The sequence below is a fragment of the Phoca vitulina genome, unplaced genomic scaffold (genome assembly GCF_004348235.1).
Source record: "Phoca vitulina isolate PV1807 unplaced genomic scaffold, GSC_HSeal_1.0 scaffold20, whole genome shotgun sequence".
In the NCBI taxonomy this organism is placed as follows: domain Eukaryota; kingdom Metazoa; phylum Chordata; class Mammalia; order Carnivora; family Phocidae; genus Phoca; species Phoca vitulina.
This window is the reverse complement of record NW_022589723.1, coordinates 12,139,863-12,162,379: the sequence shown is the minus strand read 5'-3', so window position 1 is coordinate 12,162,379 and position 22,517 is coordinate 12,139,863. Positions and strand designations below refer to the sequence as shown.

Below are 22,517 nucleotides of genomic sequence, written 5' to 3'. Positions count from 1 at the left end.
AAATAAAGGGCTAGTATCCAAAATCTATAAAGAACTTACAAACTCAGCACCCAAAGGACAAATAATCCAATCAAGAAATGGGCAGAAGTCATGAACAGACATTTCTGCAAAGAAGACATCCAAATGGCCAGCAGACACATGAAAAAGTGCTCACCATCACTCGGCATCAGGGAAATACAAATCAAAACCTCAATGAGATACCACCTCACACCAGTCAGAATGGCTAAAACGAACAAGTCAGGAAATGAGAGATGTTGGCGAGGATGCGCAAAAGAGGAGCCCTCCTACACCGTTGATGGGAATGCAAACTGGTGCAGCCACTCTGGAAAACAGTATGGAGGTTCCTCAAAAACTTGAAAATAGAGCTACTCTATGACCCAGCAATTGCACTACTGGGTATTTACCCCAAAGATACAAATGTAGTGATCTGAAGGAGCACCTGCACCCCGGTGTTTATAGCAGCAATGTCCACAATAGCCAAACTATGAAAAGAGCCAAGATGTCCATCAACAGATGAATGGATAAAGAAAATGTGGTATATATGTATATGTATGTGTATATACACACACACAATGGAATATTATGCAGCCATCAAAAAATGAAATCTTGCCATTTGCAACAACGTGGATGGAACTAGAGGCTTTATGCTAAGCGAAGTAAGTCAATCAGAGAAAGAGAAGTCTCATATGATCTCACTGATATATGGAATTTGAGAAACAAGACAGAGTATCATAGGGGCAGGGAGGGAAAAAGGAAACAAGATGAAACCAGTGAGGGAGACAAACAGTAAGAAACTCTTAATCTCAGGAGACAAACTGAGGGTTGCTGGAGTGGAGGGGGGTGTGAGGGTTGGGGTGGCTGGGTGATGGACATTGGGAAGGGTATGTACTATGGTGAGGGCTGTGAATTGTGTAAGACTGATGAATCACAGACCTGTACCCCTGAGACAAATAATATATGTTAATTAAAAAAATTTTTTAATATCAAATTTGATCAAAAAAGAGGTCAGATGATGGTAGTTACTGTTTTATTTCAGTTTACAGTAATTTTCAGATGATCTTGTTTTCCCATCCTCCGAATAGACTCTTCCATGAGATTGTGAAAGAATGAATTGCCTGATCAGTGTTGTCCTGTCTTTGTAAGTAGAGATGCCTGCCTCAGAAGTTGAAGCAAGGTTGTACACATGTGATAGGAAATAGGCTGAAACATTTCTTTGTTTTTTAAAAAATACTTTATTTATTTATTTGACAGAGAGCACAAGCAGGGATGTGGCAGGCAGAGGGAGAGGGTGAAGCAGGCTCCCTGCTGAGCAGAGAGCCCAGCTGGGGGCTTGATCCCAGAACACTGGGATCATGACCTGAGCTAAAGGCAGAGGCTTAACTGACTGAGCCACCCAGGTGCCCCTTGAAACATTTCTTTGGTAAAAATTAAGTATTATTGTTATTGTAAGTGTTTTTTTCTTTTAAGAATTCACAACTTCCCCATCAAATAAATAACTGGCCATACTCAAGAATGCCCAATCAAAATTTGTTATTTCTGCTGTAGGGATAATTCTCAAGTGTGAAACTACAAGTCAGATGAAAATAAAATTCACAATCTCCAATTAGAAGCATGATGAAAGAACAGATTTCAATTCTGGTGTGAGACTTAATAATGGAGAATATTTGTAATCTCTATTTCTAAATCCAAATTTATAACAGAAAGCAAATATTCTATTCCCAGTAGTATTTTTTAATGGAATACACCTTATCCTCAAGTAACTTACAGTTTAATGAGCTTCTGTGTCTCACATACTTAATTTTGTTGGGAGTTATGGGCAGTCAAGGTTTGGGTTTTGTCTATCACATTTTTTCCTCCCTGGAAATCTAGTAAATGGAAGAAGGATGCAGGGCTAGGACATTGCACTGTATTAGAGATTACATTATTGAGCCATCTCCTGAAGAATATTGGAGTGTGTCTCAAGTTGAGCAGAGCTAATATATAAATGGGGGGCAGAGAATGAGAGAATAGAGAACAGGTCAGTGTACTGTTTAAAAATATCAAGTATTCCGTCACCTTGTAGCCCTGATAATTCTTAGCGGTGATGAGATTGTGGATTTCTTGTGGCAACAATTATCTGGATTATAGCTCAAGAATTGTCAGTATTGAAGAGAACGCACAAAGTCCCTATGTGTCCTCACTGTAAATGCCTTGTCCTGGGAGGGTGTTCATAAGCGTGGTTTGGCAGTGGATTTTTGTAATGTGTATCCATGCTTCAAAACCACGCCGGGGCTCTGGAGCAGTGCCAGTCTGAGTGCACAGAATGCAGCAGTAGAAAGATCTGTCCCAGGCACCCAGGGCTGATTTGTATGGTTGCACTGATGCTGTGGAAGCTGTGTACATCAAAGGTACTACAGTCCCCATCATAGAACCTCACAGAAGACAGTGTTGTTCTGCAGCTTTGCTTCCCCATCAGAGTTCTACTCCACAATATAATGCCCTTTAACTAGAGAGGATCTGGGACAAAGAAAGCCAAAGGTACAAAGCAAAGAACAATTTAAGTACAGTGCTCAGAAATAATTGGCAGCTTAGGGTAAGATAAAGTCCCACAATGGTCAAAATAAATAAATAAATAAATAAATAAATCATAGTATTTTAGCTCTGGTGGAGACCTTGGAAGGTTATATAGTCCATCTTCCATTGCCTGTCTTCAAAACTTAAATCATTCCATGGATAAGAACTGATTCTACATTTTAGGACTTCCAGAAAGAAAATCACACAGCTCTCTTTGAAAATGTTCTGATATATGATACCTTTTTCACTGTTTGTAAGTTCGTTCTTCAGTTAACCCAGATCCATTATATTGCATTTAAAATTGTTTTTTGGGGCATCTGGGTGGCTCAGTCAGTTAAGCATCTGCCCTCGGCTCAGGTCATGATCCCGGAGCCCCATGTTGGGCTCCCTGCTCGGTGGAGGTCTGCTTCTCCCTCTCTCTTTTCCCCTCCCTCTGCTCCTTCTCTTTCTCAAATAAATAAATAAAATCTTAAAATAAATAAATAAATAAATAAATAAATAAATAAATAAATAAAATTGTTTTTTATTTGTTCAGTCTTTAGTGGAGGTATATAACAACTAGTTGGTATCCCTTATGTAAAAGTCACTGAAAGTGAGCCATAGTTAAATTCCCACTTCAGCCTTCTTTTCAGTTACAAAAATCTCTCAATTTCCTTACACATTTTTGTTTGGCTGTTTTTTCAGCCTCTTACTTACTATTTTTATCATCTTTGAGTTCTTCATGTCAGTCCTTGGTGGTAATGTCTAAACCGAAATACTTAGTATAATGAGAAACTCACCCATGACTCCTAAATACCAGCAGTTTTTGCTTTGCATGGTAGTATGACTATAAAAATAACCATGCAAGCTGAAACCCTATCATGTGATCTTAATAATCAATGGAAAAATCATGATACATAGTGTGTGTCAAAACATTTAAAATACTATTCCTCTTGGTTATAAATATATAGAGAAATGAAAGAACATGGTCAAACTAATGCTAGGATACTATAATTTAAAACCTTAAGAGTTAAAGTATTTTCTTTCTTTGTAAAAAAAACTTATCCAGAGTAGTTTGAACAGTGCTTACTTCCTTCTTGTACTAGAACTTACAATCCTGGGCAAACATCCTCTCTGTGCCTTGGTGAATTGTCACACTCCTTTCTAACTTGGATCAGCTTCCAACATTTTATCTTTTGTGCTTTCAATGTCTGAAATAGCTCCAAGAGTTCGTTTAATGTGAAGTTTTTTGCCAGCATCACTTCCCCTGGGACATTTTCATACTTTTCATCATAGCCACTTTACTCATTTATGCTGATTGGCTTGCCTTCACAAAGTTCCTCTGGTGCTTATCTAGAGCCTCTCAAATAGCCACAGCGTCCACAATCCCACAGCTCACTATTTCTTCTAAACTCTGTTTACATTCCAGCGTTATCACTATTTGTGTCTTTGCTGCACATTCATCTTTGTTGGCCAGTTCCATTTTTTCGATTGTCCATTTTTGGGTTTATCATTGGAAGACAAGGACACAGCCCCAGTAGACACCTGGGTGTTTTGTGTGTGAACTGAATAACAGATGCATAGTGACCAGTCAACCACAGACTTAGAAAGAAGTGATGCAATTTGTCATTGGTGATGATGCACATCTGTTACTGCCATTATTATTTGTGCAGTGAAGAGCTAGCAGTGAAATTTGTACCTTATGCAGTTACTCACGGTTACTATGCCATGGCAAGAAATTTGAACTCTGTTCTTGGAGGCCTGGTGTTACTTAAACTGTTGTAACTGAAATTCTTGCATTTTAGAACCAAAGTAAGGATGGCCTTATTCAATTCCTACATGTAGCCCTAGGTGCAGTGCTAATGTTCTGGTTCCTGGTCAGTTTGTTATCCACTCTGACACTTTGGTGTTTTTCTGACCTATAGCCTTGCCAACTTCACCTCAGTGAGGTTTTTCTTTCTTCTCCAGGGGCACTGTATTGAGTCTTCCCTCTTTGATCTTTATACTATTGGTTTCCAGCCACTCCTTCCATCTCTAAGATTGGAGTACTGATTCCCTCCCAAGTTTACTATTATTTGCAAATTAAACATTTCTCCATTCACTAATGTGAATACTAATTATCCCCACAGAATGTCAGTTGCTGATTACCTCTGAGGTTGACCCAGCCAGTTTATTATTATCCTTTTGGTCAAACAGTCCAGAGTATTCTGTGAGCCTAAGACCAGTGGTTGCAGTTCTAGTTTATCATCAGGACCTTCTGAGGAGCTTTCCAAACCACTTCCCAAGCCTTGTAAGGGTCTAGGGTGGGGCCTGGCATCAATATTTTTGAATGTTCTTCCTGTAATTAGCTGGGACTGGTCTCTAACATAAACCATGCTTTCTTAGTTCTTAGAAACCTTATCATAAACTAATAGAATTTTAGAACTGACAAATGCATTAGAGATCATTTTGTCAAACCAACTCATTTTGTAAATGAAAAAAACTGAGACCCAGGGTTGCTAGGTCATTTGGCCATGGTCTCATAGTTACAGGCAGAGAGGACTGTAGAACCCATGATTTCCAAATTCTGTATCTAGTACTCTTCCTAACTAATTTCCATCATATGGGATGCAATCAAAGTCATTGACCATCATCTTCAAGTTATCCTACAGTGATCTTTATTTTTTTTCTTTCTGGGTTTAAGTGTATCTGTGGATTAACTTTTGAGAAGAGATGCTCAAATAAGGTTCTCCGTAGCATATGGGACAGTGGTTGTGGCAAGGATTTTGAGGTAATAAGTGCTATAGGCCCTAGGAAGCTCTGGGAGCCTCAATTCAGTCCTGTTCTGGTGCCTGCTCTGTGCCTGTCAACTGGTGCCCCAGATGTTGCCCTTTATGTGCTTAGGTAACCGTTTGAGTTGCACACAGTGCTTGTTTGTGTAACTACACACATTGCCTGATGGGAGAGGAAGAAGATGGGGGGGGGGGGGGACATAGGAGGTAGTGTTATACTATTCTGTGAAGCTTATTTTTTTATTTCCATGAGATATTCCTTTTAAATTTTAATTCCAGGGGTGCCTGGGTGGCTCAGTCATTAAGCGTCTGCCTTCAGCTCAGGTTAAGCTCCCAAGTTCCTGGGATCGAGCCCCACATCTGGCTCCCTGCTCAGCAGGAAGCCTACTTCTCCCTCTCCCAATCCCCCTGCTTGTGTTCCCTCTCTCGCTGTGTCTCTCTCTGTTGAATAAATAAATAAAATCTTCAAAAAAAAAATAATAAAATAAAAAAAAATTTTAATTCCAGTTAGTTAACGTACCATGTAATATTAGTTTCAGGTGTACAGTATAACAATTCAACACTTCCATACATCACCCAGCACTCATCAGGACAAGTGCACTCCTTAATCCCCATCACCTATTTCACCCATCCCTTCCCCGGCGCTCCCTTCAGGTAACCATTAGTTTCTTCTCTATAATTGAGCCTATTCCTTGATTTGTCTTACTCTCCTCCTCCCCTTTGCTAGTTTTTGTTTCTTAAATTCCATATAGGAGTGAAATCATATGGTATTTGTCTTTCTCTGACTGATTTATGTTACTTAGCATTATGCTCTCTAGCTCCAGCCATGTCATAGCAAATGGCAAGATTTCATTCTTTTTTATGGCTGAATAATATTCCACATCTTCTTTATCCATTCATCAATCAATAGACACTTGGGCTTCTTCCATAACTTGGCTATTGTAAATAATGCTGCTGTAAACATAAAGGTGTGTGTATCCCTTCGAATCAGCGTTTTTATATCTTTTGGGTAAATACCCAGTAGTGTGATTGTTGGGTCGTAGGGTAGTTCTATTTTTAACTTTTTGCAGAACTTCCATACTGTTTTCCAGAGTGACTGCACCAGTTTGCATTCCTACCAACAGTGCAAAAGTGTTCCCCTTTCTCCGCATCCTCACCAACATTTGTTGTTTCCTGTGTTGTTAATTTTAGCCATTCTGACAGGTGTTGAGGTATTTTTGTATGCAATATATGATCTATTCTGGAGAAGATTCTATGTGCATTTGCAGAGAATGTGTATCCTGCTGTTTTAGGATGGAATGTTCTGAATATATCTGTTAAATCCATCTAGTCTAGTGTGTCATTCAAAGCCACTGTTTCCTTGTTTATTTTCTGTTTAGATGATCTATCCATTGATATAAGTGGGGTGTTAAGGTCCCTTACTATTGTATGATTATTGATTAGTTCCTTTGTTTAACAGTTTTGTGTATTTGGGTACTGCTATGTTGGGTGCATAAATATTTATAATTATTATATATTCATGTTGGATTGTCCTCTTAATTATTTATTTTATAGGGTCCTTCTTTGTCTCTTGTTACAGTCTTTGTTTTAGAGGCCCTGCCCTAGGTGTGTGGGGTGGGTCGTGTGGGGTGGGTGTCTTTATGATAATTACCTGTGACTAAGAAAGAATGACCGGCCCCTAAAAAGGAAGTAAGCCATTGAAGGTTTATCAATAGAGATGTTGAAAGGATTCAAGTTCTCTGGTTAGCTTTCTATAAAAGACCAACACTAAAGGCCCTCATTGGCAACCCTGTTGGGACCCCTCTCACTCTTGAGAGCTTTTTCAGTATCTTCACTTAATAAACTTCTATTGCTTTACTCACCAAAAAAAAAAAAAAAAAAGAAAGAAAGAAAGAAAAAAAGAGTCTATTTTGTCTGATACAAGTATTGCTACGCTGACTTTCTTTTGACTTACATTTGCATGATAGATGTTTCTCCATCCCCTCTCTTTCAATCTGTTGGTGTCTGTAGGTCTCAAATGAGTCTCTTGTAGGCAGCATATAGATAGGTCTTTTTTTTTAATCCCTTCTGTCACTCTTTGTCTTTTGATTGGAGCATTTAGCCATTTACATTCAAAGTTATTGATAGATGTGTATTTCTTGTCATTTTATCATTTGTTTTGTGGTTGTTTCTGAAGACTTTCTCTAATCCTTTCTTGTCTTTCTGTCTTTCATGGTTTGCTGATTTTCTTTATGTATTTGGATATATTTGGATTTCTTTCTCTTTATTCTTTGCATAATTATTAGTGGGTTTTGATGAATGGTTACGATTAGGTTTGTATATAACATCTTCTGCATATAGCAGTCTATATTAAGTTGATGGTTGTTTAAGTGTAAACCCATTCTTTACTCCTCTCCTCCCCATGTTTTCGGTATATGTTTTCACATTTTACATCCTTTTATTTTGTGAGTTCCTTGACTGATTTTTTTTTACAGAAATATTCATTTTTACTGCTTTTGTTTCTTACCTTCATACTGTCATTTTTGGTCTTTCCTTTCCACTCAGAGTCCCCTTAATATTTCTTGCAGGGCTGGTTTAGTGGTCATGAACTCCTTTAGTTTTTGTTTGTCTTGGAAACTCTTTATCTCCCCTTCTATTCTGAATGATAGCTTTGCTAGATAGAGTATTCTTGGTTGCAGATTTTTCACGTTCAACACTTTGAAGAGAATAATTTTTTAAGTAAGCTCTACACCCAACATGAGGCTTGAACTCATGACCCCAAGATCAAGAATCACATGCTCTATAACTGAACTAGCCAGTCACCCCCCCACCCCCCCATTCAGCACTTTGAGTATATCATGCCACTCCCTCTGGCTTGGAAAGTTGCTGCTAAAAAGTCACCGGCTAGCCTTATGGGGTTTCCCTTGTAAGTTAATGTCTTCTTTTGTCTCGCTGCTTTTAAAATTTTTTCTTTATCACTATATTTTGCCAATTTAATTACAATATGTCTTGGTGTGTATCTGCTTTTGTTGATTTTGTTGGGGGTTTTCCTTGCCTCCTGGATCTAGATATATGTTTCCTTCCCCAGATTAGGGTCATTTTCTGCTATTATTTCTTCAAATAAATTTTTGCCCTCTTTTCTCTCTCTTCTTCTGAGACTCCTATAATGTGAAATTACATTTGATAGAGTCACTGAGTTCCCTAAGTCTATTCTCATTTTTGCATAATTCTTTTCTTTCTCTTTTGTTCATCTTGATTACTTTCCATTACTCCATCTTCTATAGAGGTCATTAATTCATTCCTCTGCTTCTTCCAGCCTGCTATTCATTGCATCAAGTGTGTTTCTAATCTCATTTATTGTACTCTTCACCTCTAATTGGTTCTTTTTTTTTTTTAATCTCTGTGTTAAAGTTCTCACTGATGTCTTCCACTCTTTTCTTAAGTCCAGTGAGTATCCTTATAATCATTGTTTTAAATAGTCCATCAGATTGGGGCGCCTGGATGGCTTATTCGATTAGGCATCCAACTCTTGATTTTGGCTCAGGTCATGATCTCAGGGACATGAGATCAAGCCCTGCATCAGGCTCCACACTCAGTGGGGAGTCTGCTGGAGATTCTCTCCCTCTACCTCTGCCCTCCCCCCACTCATGTGCTCTCTCTCAAATAAATAAATAAATCTTTTAAAAATATAAATACTCCATTAGGTATGTTACTTATATCTGTTTACCTTGGTTTTCTGGCCTTGGCCTTGTCCTGTTTGTTCATTTGGGATAAATTTCTCTGTCTTATTTTGTCTGTTTCTGTGCCTGTTTCTCTGTGTTAGAAAAGTCAGCTCTGTCTCCTGTTCTTGAGGGTAATGGCTTTATGAAGGAGAGGTCCTGTAGTGCTCTGCAGTAGAGTGTCCCCTGTTCCCCAGGGCCTGGTGCTTCCAGGAGTATCTCCAGTGTGTGCTGTGTGTGTTCTGCTGTTGTGTCCTGGCTGCTTTATCCTTCAGGCTATTCATCTGCAGAGGTGCTCTTTTCCTGTTGTGAACAGTGTTTGGTCTCTGGCCTGAATGTGGTGTGTTTTAACAGGTGTGCTCTGGTCTGCTTGTGAAATGAGACCTGTCACCACCACCACCAGAACCAAGGCTCCACAAAACTCCCTAGTTGGGAGATGTGGTGTTGAGTGGGGGTTTGGGCCAGTCTTCTGGGGGAGAGGGCCCCCACATCAGAACTGAGGCAAACATGACTGGGAGAGGTGGTTCCACCAGAACATGGGAGGGCAGGCTTGGCATAAGCATGTTAGGTAGTAAGTGTTGGCGCTGCGCTGGTTCCCACAGGTGGCTCTGTGCTTATGCTGAGGGGTGGGGGAGGGAAATGGCACCAGCTAGTTCCTTTGTTCCTAGAGGGGTCTCTCTGTGAATACTGTCTCTCTGGGATGCACTCTGAGATGAGCAAATAACCTCCCCACTGTGTGTCCCAGATGCTCTTCAGATCACTGTTTCCACACTGTATGTCTGTGGGTTGTTTCCTTACCTTCTCTCCAAGAGTAGTGCAATTCCCCCCGGGACTCTACTCAGCCATGCCTGCTGACCTTCAAAACTCCAGTCTTTAAGCCCCACTGACTACAAGAACTCACAATGTTCAGGCCCTCTCGCTTCCCATGCCAGTTGCTATGGGGATTCTTTTTCCTCATGTGCTCCCCTGTGTGCTAGTCTGTCTCTTGCCCTTCTCTATGATCATGGCTCCCTCCCCACCATAGTAGCCACAATCCATTTCTCCCAAATCACATCTCAGCACTCCCTACCTTCATTGAGGTGGCCTCTTCTTTACCTTTACTTGTAGAGTTTGTTCTACCAGTCTTCAGGTCAATTTCTGGGGTATTTAGGATGATTTGATGGTTATCTAGTTGTATCTGTGGGACAAAGTGAGCCTAGGGTCCTCCTACTCTTCCACCATCTTCCAAGTCCACACCTCCACGAGATATTCTTACAACTAAACTACAACTCTAGCTTTCAGGTTTGCTGACAGAGGAAAATGAGTCTGTCTGCAATTCTGAGAGAACAAAGGAGTAGAGCATATTATCCCTTTGATATGTTGTATGAATTCATGAAAAATGAATAGGGAATGCTGAATAGTGTGTTCAAACTGTTAATGTTTACTTACTGAGCCTGACATAAAAAAAGAAAACAAAAAACAGAATTTGTCTACCTCCTAATCTTCCTGAGATCACCTGTCACAGGCAACAGTGTTTGAAATGCTAATGTGTCTTGTAGCTATTTTAAAGAAGGAGGAGCTGCATAATCCTGGGAAGCTGGGATCCAGGGACTTCCTTATAAATTATCCTCACCTTCTCTCAAGCAAATGCTGCACCACACTATGGCCTCCCATGAGGCTCCAGAAGATGAAAGATAGTATTTCATAGAATCATGGCATTTTAGAGCTGAAAGAGTCCCTCTCTGTTTCAATTCCAAATTCTTCTTTTTCTCTCCTGAAACCCAAAATGAACGACAAATTTAGTCACACAGCTTATTTAGGGCTAGACTTAGACAAGAGCACAGGTCTCTGGACTCCCAGGCCAATGTGGTTTTTGACTGCATCATATTGCACCTAAAAACATTTTCAGACTTCTTTAAATGAAATATGAAATCTTAGTGACTTGGCAGTTGTGAATTTGGTGACTGTGACAGACTTTTGGAGGAGATAGGATGACATTGTTACAGCTGATTGGGGAAAACCAGATCAATACTTTTCTACTGAAGAGAATAAGGAATTTGAAATGTGTCCCCATGTGGCTGGAATTAAGACAGTAGGTCCTTATGAGTGGCTAGGAGATGAACCTGAGCTTCTTGCCTAAAGCCATGGGCCAGAAGGGCCTGTCCATTCTGTGGAATAGTCCACTCAGTGGCCAGGGAATGGGGCACAGAATTGGGCAGCCCATATAGACATTGGGTGAAAAAAGAGTCATCCTTGAAAAATCAGAGTCCTAATCTAAGCCACACCTAGAGTTGGGGCCCAAATTTATACTGCTTGTAAAGTGCAGAAGCCCAAAGCCAAGAAATCTAATATGAAAACTGGTCTAAGGACTAGGAAAAAAACCTATCCTCACAGTCTCTCAATTCAGATAACTTCTGAAATCAGGGCACCAGGAAGAGTCTTATAAAAGGCAGCTCTCACTGGACATGTGCTCACAGAAGACAACAACAAAACCATTTGCAGATAGAAGAACCAAGATCCTGCTGATAACAGAACAATCTGAAAGGAATTTTAAAATAAGTCTGCTTTAAATGTTCGAGAGATAAAAGAAGAAAGAAGTCTTATATGAACAGGATATTAGGAAGGATGGTCTTCATTATCCAGCTGATTCTCTGCAGGGGTATTTACCTCAAACATAATGTTTCTGAGACTGATTGTATAGGCAAATCACGGACTTGAGCCTAGTGAGTGTGGTCCTTGGTATAGTGACTTTCCCCATTTTAAATAGTTTTTGCCTTTTCCTGGCTATATCAGAAGTGATGAATAAATACAATTCAGCTTCTAAAGTCACACCTAATTCCCCTGAGAGTGGATTTCCTGTACAGACTGCCATTGTCATTGCTTGGTTCTTATCGGAATCAGTCCTCCAGTGTCATTTCCTCCATGTCCCTGGTATGTTTCATCTCTGATTTATTCAGACTTTACTAGCTTAGCCATTACTATAGACCTGTGCTATGAAGTTATTAAAGTGACAGGCTACTCCTGCCTTTTACATGATTTTTTTTACATGTGAAAAAATCTTCTACATGATTCAAGTTTTCCGAAAATTCTTTTAAGAGATGAAGACAGTCCTATCTAGGCTATAGACTGGAGACATAAAGAATTATCCATGAGTACCTTTCATAGTAGCATTCTCTTTTTAAAATAGTCAAAGGCCCTATGAAGAAGATACAGAAAAATCCCATTATTGATTTAGGTTAAGATTTGCCCTGAAGACTAGGACAAAAATGTACAGAAAGCACCTGTTTTGGTTATGTTTAGATGCATCCATTCCCAGGGTAATGAGAAGGGAAAGATTATCTTAAAAAAATGAGAAGATTTGAAAAATAAACTTTGGGAAATTAAGTTTACAAGTGAATCTTTTGTCTTTTTTTTTTCTTTTTGAAATTAGTTTTACCTTTCCAAGTAAAGTTTAGCATCAATTAATAAATATTTTAAATCTTAAATCATATACACTGATAAATAAACATTACTTTCTGTTCTTCAGGAAACATACCAGAAGTCTATTGTAAGATAATAATTTTCTTTTTCTTTTCTGTTTTCTTTCTTTAAAAAACACCACTTAAGTATAATTCGTGAAAAACCAAAGCATTCTTTAAGAACTTCTTAGGGGGGGATACTGAAATTCCATTTCTCCTCCAGTGAAGTATAAAAATTGAATCCTCCAAAAAGAAAGCAAGGATTGCTGGCAGCTTCCCTGTATATAGGACCAGGAGGCTTTCCCCCCAATTCTGTGAATCCTATGCAATCCTCAGTAGTCTTGTCTTAGATAATCCACAGTCTGCATGCTATATTTGGACACCTGCAGTTTTCTGTCATTTTCTAGTCCATGGCTTTGCCTAAGCAGAGACCAATTCAGTCTCAAGTTGGTATTTTTAGCTGGTCCCTTGTTCAAGAGTTACAAAATGGTATCTGTCAGAGACTTTCTTCATAACATTTAGTGAGAACTAGGTTAATATTACCAGGTTTTCCCATAAGTGATGCCTTTCCAGAAACTTTAAGATACCCTCTGGTGCTTCTTTTTCATTTTCTCCACAGAAAAACAGTAATGGATGGAAAAAAAAAAAAGGTTAAAAGCTGTAGTGTCTTGGCTTCATTCTATATAAAAGCATTTAATTTTTCTCTAAGTAAAAGCTTTTCTTCACTACTTTAAAATTCTTGAGATCTATGCTTTCTTTAATCAGATTAATTATATGGCATTTTATAAAGTTCTCTGACATCCTTATCAGTTATCTTTTCTACTACTGTAAGATAATTTCTTTCTTGTCTAGAATACAAGATGATTCTAAGACCTCACCCAATCTTACTGTTAATGACATTCATTAAAGCTTGTATAAGCTTTAGTTGGTGATTCTATTTCTGCAAAGAAAGAGAATATGTTTTTTCCCCTATCTTCTCTAAAGAATTCTTAGACAAGCACTATCTCAGTAAATGGGACTTACATCTACCCAATGAGCCTCCTGTGCATTACTCTTCATGGTTCTTCCATCACCAAGTCCTATCCATTTTACTTTCTAAACAACAGTCAAATCCATTCACTTCTCATCTCTTGCCAGGGCCATTGAAAGAGCCTCGGAACTAGGGGCACCTGGGTGGCTCAGTCGTTAAGCGTCTGCCTTCGGCTCAGGTCATGATTCCAGGTCCTGGGATCGAGCCCCACATCGGGCTCCCTGCTCGGCGGGAAGCCTGCTTCTCCCTCTCCCACTCCCCCTGCTTGTATTCCCTCTCTCTCTGTGTCTCTCTCCGTCAAATAAATAAATAAAATCTTTAAAAAAAAAAAAAAAAGAAAAAAAAAGAAAGAGCCTCGAAACTAGACTCCTTCCCATAATCTTATGCCCTTTTGATCATTCACAGTCTGATCCTGCCACTCCTTTGCTTAAAAACTTTACAGTGGCTTATTTTGCTCTTAGGATAACATTTTACATCCTTGACATTGTCTCCAGGGCTCTGCACCATCTGACCTCTATCTCTTCCCCACATTCCACATCTGACCCACTCTGCACTCAACTATCCTGCTCTTCCAGTTCCTTGAATGTGCCTCATTCCTTTCTGATTCAAGGACTTTGCATATCTGTTTTTTATCTGCCTAGAGGGCTCTTCCATCCACCCTACCTTTACTTAGGTATCTTCTTTTTTTTTTTTAAGTTGGAATTTTAATTATGTACATAAATAGCAACTTGAGAACGAGGGGTTCTAAGGCTAGACATTACCTCTAGGTGAAAGGATTTCCGATTAGTCCGCTTGCAGTATGGCATCACCCAAGATAACAAAGAAGCCTAGTATAGTTTGTCCTGAAGAAGAAAGCCAATTTACTATATTCAGTACTGACTTCTCTGCCATTTTTCTGTAGAAATACTGGTTTACTGCATGGAGTTTCCAATGTTTACCTATAACTGATTAAAATGGGCAGAGCATGGAGCATTCTATTTATTTCCAGGTGAATTCTTCACATTTCCTGGCTTTTGAAAGTTCTCCTTCCACAAATCTTCTACAACTATGTATCCTCGTAAACCCCAGTCATATAATTTCTCCCCACTGACCTGGACAAATACGATGGCTTGTTGTGGATAATAAAGAGAGGCAGCAAGTCCCATGAATCCAGGTGGATACACCAGCTTCTTTATTTTTGAACCTCTAGCCAAAAGAAGTCCAACAATGCCAGCAAAACCAATAACACCAAGTCTTGGAAAAAATCTAGGAGGTGCATTTTGGAGATACTCATAGCTGCCTAACCCCCATTGAACCAAGCTCTGCATCCTGGGCTTAGTTTGTGAGTACATTTCCTGACACCAACTTGTATATGGCTCGCAGTAACATCGGAGATGTGAAATGCTTTCTTCAAGTGGGGTCCTTGGCTCCTCCACATATTTAGATTGACCCTCAGGGACGGAGTAGAGTGAAAGCTCATTAACCTTCACAGAAGTTTTGTGAGGTGAGTCTTTTTTAGGTGATGCATAGACTTTGAAGGTGAGCAGACTCAGGCTGGCTGGCCCCACAGACCTCTGAATTACCTTGAACATGCTGCTGGCAGAGGTCCACTTAGGTATCTTCTATACTTCCCTCACATTAGAGCACTTTCTCAGAAGCCTTCCCAAAACCCCAAACTAAGTCAGATCTCCCTCATTATTGCTCTCCTATTGTCCCTGCCATTTTCCTTTATAATACTTACATGGTAGATCTGAGGATTGGTAAACTTGTGGATTATTATTGTGAATTCAAAGACAGCAGAGATTATACCACTTTGCTTATTATTCTAATCTGCAGCTACAAGCACAGCACCTGCCAAAGTAGGTGCTCAATAAATGTTTTTGAAGAAATAAATAAATGCCTCTTATATATAGCATATGATGAATACATGAAAATGAGCACCATCCACAACCCACTGTGTCTGGCCAGGATCAGCTCCAGCCTTAGCTTTACTGAATCTCTCTCCTCCATTAAAATAGCATATATTTTCAGTCTTCTATGGTGCTTCCAACTGGGAACCAGTCTTAAGCTCAAGAAGACTCTGATTTCTGATGTATGGTTTGGGTGTTTATGTTTACAGTGATTGCTTTGTTTCATATGTAAGGGGGAAAATTGTCAAGAGACTAGAGTATCAGAGTGGAAAGATGGAGCAGCACAAGCCAGGAAGTATTGAGAGTCAGGACCAAGTTATAATTAAAATCAGAGACAAGAAAGCATTTAAGGGACCAAATAAACTTCAGTGGTGGCCAAAAAAGCATTAGGAGGTGAGTAGGGAGATAATAAAGACTTAATGGGGAACCAGAAGAGATAGAGATAATGAGTTATTTTCACTAATGCTAACTCTTCCTAAAGAGGGACACATTTGTTTTTCCAATAGCAGTGATCTAAAGGTTTTCTCTTATACCCAATCAGCATTGTCCATTTTCTGAAGGACTTCTGCAAGAATGGAGGGGAGAATTCTCTATTACAGGAGCTGAGATAGTTGAGATCCTAGTTATACTTAAGCAGAGGCGGGTTTTATTGACTTAGAGAAGCACTTAAGTGTTAAGTGTAGTGAATTAGCTTTGATTTTTTTTTGGAAACATACTTCGTAGGGTTTGAATACCTTATTAAAAGCAATATGATACTACATGAAAAGAGTAAACAAGCATCTTAGGAAATCATGCTTATAACCAATTAAATTTATAGACTAGTATTTCAGAGTGGCAACGGGAGGAATTCAAATGGAACATCTGGGATTCTGAGCAGTTCATTGGAGTTGGAATTCAACCATAATCTGACATCTTCTGCTTCCCTTACCCTAAATACTCTTTTCTCCAATTGGATATTGGCCTTGTCCTTCAAGTCCTGATTTTCAAATCATTGCCTGACACCTGTGTTATTGTTGAATAAGGGATATTCTGCCTTATCTCCCTATTTGACCATCTGGGACATTTTCCAGGCTTACCTGACATTTGTAAAGAACAGTGGGTAAGAGTGAGCAGAGATCAGTCCACAAATTCTTAGTGAAACGGAAAATATACAAAAATATTCAGAGCATCTTCACTAATGCCTCGTGACAATCCATTTGAACTTTCTGTACTGGAGAGAAGGAAATCATCCAGTAGTTTTGTGTATCACTGCCTGGGTTTCTTCTGGTCATTAATGATGGTGATGTTTGTTTACAGATTCCCCAATCCCTGCCCCAATCCATGGAGACTAAACTATTTTGAATCTGGAAGAATGCTGTCTCTTTTAAGTCGTGGAAAACTGAGTTCAAGTCCCATTCCTTTGCCTCAACAATTGACCGAGTGGTCTACTGCTCTTGGGAATAAATCCAAATCATTATGGGCCAATATCTACCTACAAAAGCCCAGGGCTATAGGAGCTGAATGAACATGCCATGGGAAGCAAATTGAACCCTTTGTATAAGTAGTTTCTGTAGTGGCAAATGATACGGTGTATTGCCCTCAAAAGCAAAAGTTTATTTATTGGCTATTTGGAGAACAGTTTCCATCTTCCTTTACATACAAAAAATCCATGTTATTCAATAGAGTGAGAGATAAAGAACTTTTTGTTTTAAAGGTAAGAAAAGTTGACATATGTTTTATCTAAAAACCAAGAACAGTTTTTAAAAACTTTTTATTATAAAACACAGATACAAAAAACCATGTAAACCAAATGAATGGCTTAATAAATTATTATAAGTGAAAACCACAACTATGGACTGAATGTTTGTATCTCCCCCAAAATTTGTATGTTGAAGCCCGAATCCCCAGTATGAGGGTATTTGAAGGTGGGGCCTTTGGGGGGTAATTAGGTCATGAGGGTAGAGCCTTCATAAACAGGATTGGTGCCCTTATAAGAAGAGACACAGAGAGATGATATCTCTCTTTTTCTCTGTCATATGAGGGCACAGCAGGAAGACAGCCATCTGTAAGCCAGTAAGAGGGCTCTTACCAGAACCCAACCATCGTGGTACCCTGATCTTCAATTTCCCAGCCTCCAGAACTGAGATATAAATCTGTGTTGTTTAGGCCACCCAGTCTATCGTAATTTGTTATAGTAGCCTGCACTAAAATAATCACCTAGATAATGAAATAGAACTTTGCCACCCAGTTCACAAGCCCCATCTATGTGTCCCAGCTCAATTGTAGCCCTTTCCTTTCCCTGATAAGTAACTGCTACTCTGACTTTTATACAAATCACTTCCTTGCATTTTTCTTTTTGTAATTTTATCAGAAAATGTGCATTCCTAGAAACCATAGTTTAGTATTTTCCATTTTTCTTAGTGCATTTTAAATTGCTCAATTCTAATTAACTTAAGATTCTTCAGGGGAAACCTATTGTATAAAAGAGGGCATATCTAAAGTCCACTTCTTTCCCATTGTGGTAAAGGCATTTGTGGATGGGAACATGTTACCCTTACTCTTGAAATTCATGGAGAATAACCTACGTGGTTTGCTTTTCTTATTTGTGTGGGCATGTTAAGGGCATCCCCAATATGTATGAGTTACTATCTCGAGAAAGAAAAGGAACAGCACTGAAGAAGAAAATCTTAAGGGACAAGAGAATACATCTTCAGCTATACGTTAGTAAGTGTGGCAGTGTGAGGATAGAAGGAGAAAAGGGGGAAAGAGAAATAGTGTCACATCCTACAAGCTCTCAACTTGCTTAGATTCTCTGAATTCTAGGAAACATAAATCTTCCAGGAACAGTAAATGGTAGATGAAAGATAGGATTAGGAGTCAGGATCTGGTCATGGCAAACATTCCCTTACCCCATCTCAAAGGGAGATTATCAATATAAATTATGGAGAAAAAAATAAAGATCACCAAATGGGTAGTTTGAATAGGGCTGATGATATAAAGGATGGTCCCTAAAACTTCAGTTGGGATCATATAAAAGTTTTTAAATGGAATTAGATATAATAATAAATACCATCATTTTCCACAGCCCTCTGAAAGTACAGGAACTTCCCCAACTTACACATAGGTTTAGAATTTCTACATTGGTTCATAGAAACCTATAATATATTTATCCAGAGAAATAATATTATAAATTGTGATGAGAGGGGTACCTGGGTGGTGCAGTTGGTTAAGTGCCCAACTCTTGGTTTTAGCTCAGGTTGCGATCTCAGGGTCATGGGATTGAGCCCTGCATAGAGCTCTGTGCTCCGTGCAGAGTATTCTTAAGACTCTCCCTCTCCCTCTGCCCCTCCCCACCGCATGCTTGCTCTCTAAAATAAATAAATCTTTTAAAATAAATAAATAAATAAATAATGGTGAGATTTTTAGGTTAGCCCACAAAATAGTTAACTCATCGTATAATTGATGAACTGTGCTTTTGTGATGCAAAGAAAATGAGTTACAGTACAGGTTGTAAAAATTAAACTCAATATGAAATAATTGAGTAATAATTGAATAATAATACAGTGTTTTAAATTGTGAATGTAAAAAAATAAAATAAAATTTTGAATGTAGTGTTTAATGAAAACCACCTTATCAGAGGCTGATATGGAAGTAAATGGAACACTTTAGAGTGGTGTTGAAGTAGGCTTTTGAATATTTTCAGGGGCTTCATACCCAACTCACTAATATTTTATTTGTCTATCCTTGCTTCAAGGCATATTGATTTCACATTCACTGAAACCAGTATATAACTAGATCTGCTCTTACGTACACCAGCTATCATTTGGAACATTTTTATGTTTACAAGTTGACTGAAGAGAGAGGGAGAAAGGAAAAGACAAAAATATTTTGAGATGGAACAAAATTGTATGAGGATATAGTAAGACAAAAAATATGTGTGGGAATTATGAATTACTTTTATTTTCTTTCATTAATCTTTCAAGAGTAAATGTGATTTACCTTTATAATGAAAAAATTAAAACTTTCTTTTTAAAGAATATGTGGAATGAGGAAAACATTGCCTGTGGTGGTATTAACTAAATTGGAGTTCAGGAGGGAGATGGGTCATCTCTTTATAGGGGCAATTGAAGCTATAGAATTGGATGGGAAATCCCAGAAAGACATCACAGAACAAAGCAACAGATTAGAAGAAAAAACCCTGGGGAACACCAACATTTAAGGGATAGAAAAGAGAGTCTGAAATAGACCGGAGAGAATGGTATCTTAGAAGCCACATGGAAAAATCTTTAAGAAACACACACAAACAGGGGCGCCTGGGTGGCTCAGTCGTTAAGCGCCTGCCTGTGGCTCAGATCGTGATCCCAGGGTCCTGGGATCGAGCCCCACGTTGGGTTCCCTGCTCCGCGGGGAGCCTGCTTCTCCCTCTCCCTTTGCCTCTCCTCCTGCTTGTGCTCTCTTTCACTATCTCTGTCACTATCTGTCTCTATCAAATAAACAAAACCTTTAAAAAAAACACACACACACACAAACAATGAATCATGGAACACCACATCAAAAACTAATGATGTAATGTATGGTGATTAACATAACAATAAAAAAATTTTTAAAAAATTTTTTAAAAAAGGAGATTGTTTTCCATGGTGTCAATCCACAGAGATGAGGTGAGATGAGGAGAGGCCAAAGATGCTCATTGGTGTGGCCAAAATAGACCAATTCAATTTCTTCTATGCTCCCAGGACTCTCCCACTTGATTCCCAGGGAGGGTAAAGGCTCTCCTGCTAACTTGCAAGATTGTGGGCACTGACAAGAATGATAGTGCCTGTCAGGTAAAATCCCTTCCCTCATAAGAGACACCCTTATCATTACAGGCCCACATCACCGTACACACCAATCAAGAATCAGGTAGCCAATGCCAGAAGGACCATTTCTCACACAACAGCCAAAGTCATGGTTAGTTTTCTCCCTCCAAAGATGGCTTAGAAAGAAAGTGATGAACCAACAATGTATGAATCAGGGGGATGGCAGCCTAGAGCACCTAGAAGAAATGTGTGGGTTCATTTCGGGCTATTTATTCTTTTTTGCTGACCTGTCTTTTTTTTCCTTTTTGTCAATATCACGCTGTCCTAATTACTGTAGCTTTATAATAAATTTGGAAATTAGGTAATATTAGTCCTCCAAATTTGTCCTTCTTTCAAAATTGTTTTGCCTATTCTAGGTCCTTTGTATTGCCACATGAATTTTAGAATTGGTTTTTTAATGTCTTCAAAAAAACTTGTTGAGAATTTGACACTGCACTGAATCTATAGATCTACTTGAGAATTGATATCTTAACAATATTGCATCTGGAAACCCATGAACACAATATATTTCCCTCCATTTGTTTAGGTCTTTAATTTCTCTCAGCAACATTGTTTGGCTTTCAGTGTTAGAGTTTTTAATATTGCTAATTAGTTGCATGTAAAGTGGTGTCTCGTTGTGGGTTTAATGCAGGTTCCTGATCACCACTGAGATCAAGCTTCTTTTGAGTGTTTATTGGCCCATCAGGTTTCCTCTGCATTGCTTTCATACTGGCCCTGCATTTTATTTACCAAGAATATCTCTGTTCAGGTGATTTTATGGTCTCCTGTTTTTCATCTCTTTTTTGTTTTTATTGGTAGTCAAAATTTTTCTTCTTATTTAGCTCTTGAATTTCAAAATAGTAGTTTAGACTTTGGGGCAAATACCTCTTTACATCTTTTTATTCCTTGTTAACCTTATCCTCTCCTACTTTGTGCCAGTAGGAAGCTCTGCTCTTTCTCATGTGCTCTGGCATGTTGTAGCTTAGGTAACTTTTGAGAACTCTGATTTGAAAGCAAATCATGAGGTCACTTCACTTGTCATTGTCCCTTGGGCAATGCCCAGTTTATCTCTTCGCTCAGCTAATCTGCTCTGATTCCTCACGGTTCACTGCTGTGGACATTCTGTGATTCTGTTCCAACTGAGCACATTAAAAGAGAGAGGTAATTCCCGCGTCACTGGGCAGAACGTGGGTAGCCTGGGGTTCTCACCTTTGAGGCGACAGGCACCTTGGCAGATTGCTCAGCAACTCTGGGAGACAGTTGTCAGAAGGCACAAGAGCCTCAGTCATTGTTCTGTGAACTTGCTTTGAGCGGTGAAAGGGATTTCCAAGTAGCAATTTCTCAAGAAACAATTTTTTATTCATTTTGATTTAAGAAGTAGACCTTTGATTTCTGGTGGCTACAAGTAAGCTTTCTGTGATTTCTAAGTCCGAGACCTACATGGATCTGGTTGTGTCTTATAGAATATTCTTTACTCATGTTAGAATTCATAAATAGTTAAGTTTTGCCTTTCAGTACTTCAAACATTTGTTGAATACCTACTGCATGCCAATCCATGTCAGGACCCTGAACTGTCAAGATGAAGAAGGCATGGCTCTTGCCCTGAAAAGCTTGCAGATGCCAGAAAGTAGGAAGGAGTTAACTAACTCCCATGCTTTCTTAAAGAAAGAAAGAAAAGGGAAGGTAAAGGTAGGAGCAGGACTACTCTAAGGCACAAAAAGCAAGCAGTGTTTATTTTTATTTTTAATTTTTAAAGATTTTATTTATTTATTTGACAGAGAGAGAGACAGCGAGAGAGGAAACACAAGCAGGGGGAGTGGGAGAGGGAGAAGCAGGCTTCCCATGGAGCAGGGAGCCCGATGTGGGACTTGATCCCAGGACCTTGGGATCATGACCTGAGCTGAAGGAGATGCTTAACAACTGAGCCACAAAGGTTCCCCTTTCTCCGCCACTGCTGAGCGCCCCTCAAGCAGTGTTTACCTATGGAAACTTGGCCAGGAAGAATAGAGCTAGAAAATTAGATGAATGCCTGCAACATGTGATTTCTAGACAACTGGACAGAGACCAAAAACAGAATGATATTTTAAAAAGTTGGCAATCAGAGGTTTCTGTGCTCCCAGCCCCTTGCTCATGCTCTTCTCTTCGTAGAATACTTTCCATGACCTTCTCACTTAGCCACTTCCCACTCATACTTAAGGACACATCTTAGATTTTATTTCCTATGGGAAGACTTTCCTCCTTACCTCCCACTTTGGCTAGGGGACCCTCTTATGTTGTTTTCATAGCACTGTACCATATACCCTTAGTGTTCCACTTATCACACTGCATTGAAAATGGCCTCTT

General features: G+C 39.1%; 2 protein-coding genes across 4 annotated transcripts in view; one reads left to right on the top strand and one right to left on the bottom strand.

Moving 5' to 3' along the window:
- FRMD5 (FERM domain containing 5) overlaps window positions 1-22,517 on the top strand; it is a 310,023-nt gene that overhangs the window by 199,056 nt on the left and 88,450 nt on the right. The window lies entirely within an intron of this gene.
- On the bottom strand, window positions 13,787-18,694 carry LOC116640196 (MICOS complex subunit MIC26). The gene has a single exon (XM_032416997.1). It carries the CDS (start codon window positions 15,037-15,039, stop codon window positions 14,443-14,445), a length of 597 nt encoding a protein of 198 aa, XP_032272888.1. The 5' UTR covers window positions 15,040-18,694; the 3' UTR covers window positions 13,787-14,442.

What these genes read in the sequence shown, in the direction of transcription:
- LOC116640196 (XM_032416997.1), bottom strand. Translation starts at nt 15,039, where the DNA reads ATGTTCAAGGTAATTCAGAGGTCTGTGGGGCCAGCCAGCCTGAGTCTG.